The sequence below is a fragment of the Bremia lactucae genome, linkage group LG11, assembly GCF_004359215.1.
Source record: "Bremia lactucae strain SF5 linkage group LG11, whole genome shotgun sequence".
Taxonomy (NCBI): Eukaryota; Oomycota; class Peronosporomycetes; order Peronosporales; family Peronosporaceae; genus Bremia; species Bremia lactucae.
The window spans coordinates 1138409-1147368 of NC_090620.1; the positions used below are offsets into that span (position 1 = coordinate 1138409).

At 43.2% G+C, this 8960-nt stretch overlaps 1 protein-coding gene across 1 annotated transcript; it reads left to right on the top strand.

Moving 5' to 3' along the window:
* The first annotated feature begins 1167 nt into the window (after nucleotides 1–1167).
* On the top strand, nucleotides 1168–2392 carry CCR75_004101 (uncharacterized protein). The gene is made up of 5 exons (XM_067962191.1): nucleotides 1168–1456; nucleotides 1515–1616; nucleotides 1678–1828; nucleotides 1894–1948; nucleotides 2006–2392. Exons 1-5 carry the CDS (start codon nucleotides 1179–1181, stop codon nucleotides 2302–2304), a joined length of 885 nt encoding a protein of 294 aa, XP_067817687.1. The 5' UTR covers nucleotides 1168–1178; the 3' UTR covers nucleotides 2305–2392.
* Nucleotides 2393–8960: the final 6568 nt, after the last annotated feature.

An 8960-nucleotide genomic window follows, 5' to 3' on the forward strand; every position in this document is an offset into this window, starting at 1 on the left:
ACTGCTCCAACTGAGCAACATGTTGCTCAGGAGGACTACCCAGGAGCCTGGCCAGGGCTTGTTCACCAAGTCCCTGTGCCATTAGCACTGCCACCTCCCGATGATGTTCGGAGAGGTGGGAAAAATGAGCCCAATCAATATTGAGGCTCATCCTCATGTACACACGCAGAGATGCGGGTCGTGGGAAGGATTACAAGTGCTACCAAGTGTAGGCGGGCACGACGTAATGCGGCCTCGCTCTACTTAGACACACACCCTAGCACAGCGAGCAAGCGGTTAAACCTGCTTCTTTTGCGTGCAGTGAGGTAGTTGTGGTGGGCGCGCAAGCGACCTCACCCAACAGACTAAGTACTCTGGTTAAGTGTCGTCACGGGAGCGGTAATCCGTCTCCTCGTGCGCACTTACCTAGTAGGAAGTAGTCTTCAGACTAATTTATATTAAATAAAATTAAATACAAATACCTATTTTTACCAATTAAAATATTATCTCTATAGATAACATTTAATATGTATTGCGAGCGTATCTTTATCGATACCTCGCGTAACGGATGACGCTAGCCGTCATCCCTCCTAATGTGAATGCACCTATGTGCATCACATCCACAAGGGTTGGTCACAAATGTGCACCACACCCGAGTGTTGTTGGTCTAATTACTATTATTTAGTAATTGACATCCCCTTAAGTACACCAAATGTACTTAACGGGGACTGTGTAACATAGGGGCAACATTAGCCCGTTGCATCTTAGCTATTTCCTCTTATACGAAATAATACTTTTGTAACGGGACACCCCGTTACAACACCTTCCTCATTTCAGTATGTTGTCGGTCTTCGTGCGTGATTTCATTGCTGAATTTCAACCTTGCTATCAACAAAAACATTACGCACATACTTGAAAACTTTCATGCAGGCCTTTTGAGCTTCAATAGCTCAAAATGCCTGCATATAGGCCTATCAATCTGAAGTCCGGTATCAAGAAGTTGCTACCCATCACACTACTCTCATCAATACAAAGGATGATAATTAGGGTGTGTGAACAAAATTAAGTGATTTATAAGTTAAGCAGTTGATAATCTTATACACCCCACTTGTTTGTTGTCATTGAATGAAAATATACATCAATGACAGTTTTAATTTACGTTAATTCAAATTTGAGAGAAATTTGCAGCGGCTTTGAAAATGAGCTGCAACGTGACCGCTGCAGGAGCGCTGATTTGGATGACTCACACAATTTTACAAGAGCACGGATGGATGCTACAGGGTACTGAAATAGATGCACGCCGTCTTTGTCTCCTAGAAAGCTATGCTGGGGACGTGAATTTTCTGCAAACCGTGCGTTATAAACTATCAAAAGAGGCTGTAGACGATTCAATCGTCCACATGCGTGCACTTCTCGTTGGCAGCAAAGTGTTTACTCATTTTGTATCAAGCGCTAGGAGTGTCAATTTAAGGTTTAGGTATGTTCGTTGTCCTTTGCGGTACAAGCATTATTTACATAATTATTTTCTGTTCTAGAATTTCCGAGTTTGTAAAACCTCGAGAACCCGAAGAGGAGCAACAGAAGTACGCCGTGTATATTGATAAATGGCGATGCAACTTAGAATTTCTTCGCTGGAGGTTGGTTGAAATTTGAGTATCACTACATGTTTCGTGAAGATATTTGATTCCATTTGGATAGACTGGAGCGCACTTTGTTTTCCAACTTTGTTGGCGGTGGTAGCTTAGTAGCCTCCGACGCAGAATTAAGTCGCCTTCCAGATTTGCTTCTCAGGCAAATCAGCGGCTTTTTAAACGTTTTTGACTTCTCTCGATTCATTCAGACAAATAAGGTATGCAGACGCGTAATTGATGCTTTACCTCGTCATTTTTCATAATCTTGTTGAGTGTTATGTAGTATTTGCATCACTTAAGTGGATCGTCAGCGCAATGGCAGTCTTTTTTACAGCGTGGTAAACGAATCTTTTGGAATAAGAATTGTCTGCCATCATTATCGATCTTGTGTCTAGATTTCCTATCGCTGCAGATCAGAAATAACCCCAAAGCTCTTTACATCTCAAATTGGACCCACCAAAGGCGTCTGGAGGCATGGGACGATAATGATGTCGAACGCCGGTTTTGCGGGCATCTGTTACGCCATCCATTTCAGTGGCATAATCGAAGTGGCGGGTTGCTAATTAATCCTCCTCTTAATTTTTCTATGGCTCCACCATTCCTACCATTAGAAGACTACCCTTGGTCACTGCGCCGTTTTGATGGTGCTGAGTGGGTAACAATGGATTCCGCATCTATAATTTCATTGAAATAATTGAGTGCAATGTTTTGGCGCTTACAAAAAAAGAATATCTGTAACACCTAAAGAATACTGCAATTTTTCTTGTTATGGCGAGCATTAAGCCAGATATTATTCAAACCTTTAAATTTTTTCTTCGATGAGTACAACTCGCGCTGGTTTCTTGCTGTGATTTTAACCACTCATTTATGAGCTAATCGTCTCTTTTATGCGCGCGACAATAAGCCAATCGTTGTTTGACTTGCCTTCTTGGCAAATTGCCTGAAAAAAGCTTATAATTGCCGCTGTTGATTGCGCCAGATAATTGCGAGAGTAGACGGCCATCTTAGGCTGAAAACACCATATCCCGTCTGCTCTTCGAAGTTAAGCAGTGGCCGAGTGGTTAAGCACTGGAACTGGGACCGGGAGGTACGTGGATCGATACCCGCGGAGGGCGGTACGATGACACATCGCCGGAGATAGGCTAAAAAGCAGACGAGCAACCATCCAATGGATGGCCGCCCTGCCAACCCGCACCGAAGGTGTGTGATAGTTGGGTGGGAGGAGGCCCTGTAGCCGAAATTCCCCATAGTGTAATGAGGGGTGCGGGGTTCCAATAAGAGAACTTCGTCAAAATTGAATCTCTTCGAAGTTAAGCACCGACCTCAGTGGCCGAGTGGTTAAGCACTGGAATTGGGACCGGGAGGTACGTGGATCGATACCCGCGGAGGGCGGTACGATGACACATCGCCGGAGATAGGCTAAAAAGCAGACGAGCAACCATCCAATGGATGGCCGCCCTGCCAACCCGCACCGAAGGTGTGTGATAGTTGGGTGGAAGGAGGCCCTGTAGCCGAAATTCCCCATAGTGTAATGAGTGGTGCGAGGTTCCAATAAGAAGACTTCAAATAAAATTGAATTTCTGTGAGACTAAGTCTACAGTCTTAGGGGCCGAGTAGTTAAGCACTGGAACTGGATCGGGAGGTACGTGGATCGATACCCGCGGAGGGTGGTACGATTACATGTTAAATTGGTGTAGAATAGGAAGCTTATTGACGAAATAGTAAATGGGATACCAATACGTATTATCTTAATCCTACTTGTGCATCACTAATTAGCCTGTCCTTAATTACCCTATAGGAGTTGATTAGTATCTGACACGTTATAGAGCATGTGACAGTGAAACCTATGTTAGTAATGAAGCCCTTAATTTGCGCTCACTGTACCTTCTTTGTATCCGAAAAAGTCGCATTACGCACCTTCTCTGCGCGTAACTTGAGACGTCGCCCTATGCACCTTCTTGTGCATATTTCAACACTCCCCTCTGTCATATGCTCACCTCTAGCCCTTAGTTAGAATGCATCAACTTTCGCAATTCTTGAATCTTGCGCGTATCTAACGCCTTGGTGAGTAAATCACCTAACATTTGTTCGGTCTTCAATTAATGAGCTGAAATTACCCCTTTTTGACATAATCGCACCAAAACTTGATTCGAACATCGATGTGCTTGGCTTTTGTCGACGATACTTCACGCGTAAGTTGACTTATAGCTGCTTGGTTGTCCGCGTGCATAATCATAGGTAAGGTTGGCTTCAAACCAGTTTCCATAAGCATTTTACGTACGCCCAGTATGTCACTTGCGACTTCTGAAGCTGCTTCAAACTCGGCTTCCATTGTTGATAAAGCAACCCCTCCTTGTTTTTTGGACTTCAAACCAATAGCCATTCTGTTGAGGAGTATAATGCCTCCGTTAAGCGACTTGCGGTCTTGTTTGTCAGCTGCAAAGTCAGCGTCACTGTACGACTCCAAACATATGCCGGTGTACATCTCTTGACTCAGCTTCATTTCTAGCTTTAGAGCCTTGGCTCCTTTTAGGTACCTGGCAATCCTTTTCGCAAGCTTCCAGTCTTAGAGTCTTGGTTTGTGTGTCTGTCTCGTAGCCTTGTGAGCCGCGAAAGCTATATCAGGTCTAGTGCACCTCGGACGCGTGGGGTCTGTTTCCAGCATTCCATGCTCACGCAAAATTTCCGTGATAGTCTCCTCCTCATATAGGATATAACCTTGAGCATCTTCGAGTGCACTCGCATTCCGAGAAACTTGCTAACTTGACCCAGATCTTTGATGGATAAACTCTTAATCCAATGAAAAGATCTTCTACAGCCATTGAGCTTGTCCCTGTAGCCAGAAGATCATCGGCATTTACACCTTCAACAACAATACCAATATTGTCGCATTTCCAATAAAGACACATGTCGGAGATGCATTGTTGAACACTGCTTCTTCAGTTTTTTTATGTAGCAATTGACTCCATAGACGCCCGGCTTGTTTCAAGCCGTACAAACGTCTTCCTAATCCCAATACAACTTCTTGTTTATATTTGACGCCCAAGTTGTTTTAAAACTTCAGTACCCAGTTCCATCGACTGCGGTACGTTGAGGTATATCTTCAATCCGGGCTCTTTTTTTGCCTTAACGTAGGCATTCGGAATATCTCCATGCTTGGCTGTAACTTTCCAAGTGGCCGTCAATGCCAGCAACACTTTAACTGTTGAGATATCCATATCAAGAGCAAAAGTGAATTCATAATCAATTCCATTTACCTGCTCGTTACCACATGCTACAAGCCTGGCCTTTAATCGTTCGATATCTCCATTCGAATCTGTCTTCGTCTTGTACACCCATTTGTGTAAGGCGTTTTTGTGGGGCGGCCGCTTAATAAATACCCATACCCCATTATCTCCCACTGCCTTTAATTATTCAGTCCCGTCTTGATCTTGGAATTCGAATGGGATACTTCTTCTCCTTGATCTTCAAAAGTCAATGTTTTCTAAAGTTGATTATTCTGATCCGTGCTCAAAGTATCAATATTCTGCACGTGTTGCGTAACCGTGACCTTATTGGCTTTCTGCATGAAAACCCTGAAACCCTTGAATTTATCACTTCTTCCAATGATAATCCCTACCTGAGATCGTTGTGCAAGGGAATTTTTGCCTGGGTTTCGATAGACGGTACACACAGAACCGAAAGCCACAATGTCCCGTAAATCTGGCACTTGATTTGTTAGCACTTCGATTGCTGATGCCCGTTTTGCATTTGCACTCGTAGGACTAAGATTTAAAAGGTAGGCGGCGTATTCTACGGCATCCCTTAAAATGATAAAGGTAATCGACTAGCGAATATCATTGACCTTGCCATGTTTAAAGTCGTCCTGTGCATACACTCTGCTTTGCCATTCGAAGCGTGATTGCGAGCTTCGCTGACTTGACGAGCTATTCCGATGGTTTTGCAAAATAAATACACATTTCCGTATTCGCCACCCCCATCTGTACGTAATACGTGAATCTTATATCCAAATATCCTTTCGAAAACGCTAAGAAATGTTCAAACTTCTTTGCTGCCTTGTCCTTTGTTGGTGCCAAGAACACCCTGCAATAATTGGATTTGTGATCGATGAAGCTGACTAGGTACCTGTTTCCAAGTCTGTCCTTAGGCGTCATAGGACCCTTCAAATCTGAAAAGACTAACCCCCGCCCAATCCGATGGATTCGGGAGTTGATACCTGTGTCCTTTTTTAACTGAGTGTTTTTGGTCTGCTTTCCTTGAGCACAAGAAATACATGTTGGTTTTGAGAAGCTCGTAATGACAATTCCAGAGTCTGGTTCCTTTTCCATCCGTTCATTGAGTTCATACGAAAGATGACCCAACCTTTGGTAAAAATGATACAATGTACCGTTTGGATGTCAATCCTGGGTGACTTTGATCCTTCAGCAAGCAGTACGGTTATTACTTCTTTTGACGACTTAAGTTTTTTTCAGTCTTCACCACTTGCACGTAAAGCACATTCTGTTTCATATCAATGTCGAATATCACCATTTCATCTGACCTTCGTGTCAAGGTGCGAGAATTACTGATATACCCAAGACCAAAACCTATGCACTCGAGCTTTCCATACGAAAGAATGTTTCTTGAAAGCTCGGAAGCCAAATATACCTCAGTAAGTGTGATCTGTTTCTCACGACCTTGAGCCATCGCCGTCAAAACCACATTTCCGACTCTAGAGAGTCGGACTATCGCGCCATCAGCTAAATGCCACTCCAATTGACACGGTTTGGATTTTTTAGTAGAGATTTATCATTTACGAGATGTCTGCTAGCCCGCTGTCTAGTATCCAGGCATCTGAACTCAAGCTTTAGTAATATCGTTTAAGCTATCAAAATCGTTGCGGTTTCCTCTAATATCGTTTGAGTAATCAAAATCGTTGCGGTTTCCTTTGGCCTCTTGAATTGCCAAAACTATACTCTCAGTTGATTTTCCGGGTCGGCCATTATTTCGAGATTCTCGTTTGGATTTGCAGTCGGATTTCACGTGTCCGACTTTACCGCAATTGTAATACGTACGGGTCTCCTTGCGCACCATCTTATCTTCAGTGTAAGTCAACACCTCTTTTATAAAAGCTCGACCCGATCGAGATTCGAGCTTGATTGCTTGAGCGAAATGAGTCGTTTCCTCTGCTTGAACCAAAATATTGATTCTTTGAGTTGAGTACTTAGCCATTACGATGGAAGCCAAATCAAAGGAGGCGTATCTGACAATATTGTCTAGTACTTGTTGCTTCCCGCCCCCTGCTGCATCGCTCACAGCCACCAAGTATAGAAACAAAATGCTCAGGCCAAGATCGCCTTGCCTCTTTTTTGTTAGTAAAGAGTTTAATTGTTTGAGCAGCAGTTATTGTTGTCTTGAACGTGTCATGCATCCTGTAGCAAGTTTTACCAACTCTACTCTGCATCACATTGTAGAGTTGGTAAAACTTGCTACTATGAATCCACTTGTTTGCTGAAATATCTTTCGGCAGTGCCCGTAAGATATTATCCAAAAACGTCAGTTTTGACACTTTCAGTCCAAAGAAATTCACATAATTTTGGGCCATGTCAACCTGTCTTCAAAACGGCTTTCCCCAATCAAAACATCTTATCCCAGACAAGCATATACTTGGGTCCCATCGAATTTTCGAATAGCCAACTTTCGTTGTCTAGCATCCGGGGTCCTGTAATTTACCAGGGGTGGTGGTCGTTGAATCGGCATTGGAGGGCTCTGAGGTTGATACGAAGGAAATTGCACAGTAATTTGAGGGCGTTATAGAGCATGCGAAAGTGTAACCAAGGTGAGTAATGAGCCCTTCATTTGCGCTCACTGTACCGTCTTTGTTTGTATCTGGAAAAGTCGCATTTCGCACCTTCTCTACGCATAACTTGAAATGTCGCCCTAGGCACCTTATTTGTGCATATTATAACATTACACTTCGTGTAACGGGGTGTATCGTTACATGAAATCAACACTTAAAGGTTGTTAATTAATATATTATCTAAAAGGTAGATAATATTTGGAGGATATTACTTTATATAGTAATGTTCGGAATTCTTACCCATTAAAAAGGTATAGACCATTATATCTATTTATTCCGCAGACTAATCAGCTGTAGATGTAAACAAAAGAGAGAGACAGATAAGATAAGATTTTAATTGCATGTTTAGTATTGGTTTATAAGTAAGTAAGCACTAACAGATAGAAAGACGAGAAACTTAATTATACTAATACAGTTTTCATTTAACCCTCTTTAAGCTAGTTACTTTAGAGAGAAGTCTCTTTCTCTGCACGTACTCGTGTACGTGAAATAACGTAAGGCACCAGATAGAATTATTCCAAAAATTTGAACCTAACCCAACAAACATACTCGCAACTAAAGCAGTGCGAAGTGGACTTGTACTGAAGCAGTACAAGTCGTAGTGCCCCGTTACACCTGGTAGCACTTTGTAGTCCGTCCAAGGACCACATTTTCTTCATCTAACATGGACATGTTAGATGATAGTGGGAATACGCATCACGTTTCGCGTGAAAGCTACTCCTTTCTAAGTGACATAGAAAGGAGTGCGTTCGAACGAATGAGTTTAACCGTAAGAAATGATGCAATCTTGGCAATGCTGTCCAATTTGGACAGAGATGCCCTCCATTCAGCCATCGCCAAGTTCATTCAACATGAACCGACGAGATGAAGAAAAAAGTAGCCTTGCTGAATCAGCAAGGCTAAACAGGCAGAACTGTTGAGGTTACAACAGGTACAGACCCCTGTACCTGGGATGACGCAAACGCGTCGTCCCGAAACTATAAAGATTGAGATCTCTAAGTATAGGGTAGTCGAAGAAGACTCCCTCTTGAGATGGTTTGTCGAGTTAGACAATGCCATAAGGGCACGTCACATCATCGACGAGCAAATGCAAATCGCATTCGCAAATGCAAATCTGGCAGGTCGTGCCAAAACTTGGGCATTGGGCCTTAAGTTGCGCGACCCATACGTCTTTGGGTCGCTAGAGGCTTTCAAACCCGACTCAAACAAACGTTTGAACCACCAAGGGCTGAGTTCAGAGCTCGTTCAGAGTTTCGGAAACTCAAGCAAGGCAAGCGTGATGTTCACGCATATGCCCAGCACATACGACTCTTAGCGAGTTGTATTTCAAATAACCCAGTCCATGAACACACGTTGATTACGGTGTTCATGCAAGGTCTTACGGATGGTCCCGTAAAGACCCACCTGTTCCGCTTGGAACTGGATACGCTTGAAGAAGCAATATCCGTTGCGGAACAGGAGGACTTTAGCTTGAGACAGGCTCAAGCAAGTTCGTCATCATATCGTCCACC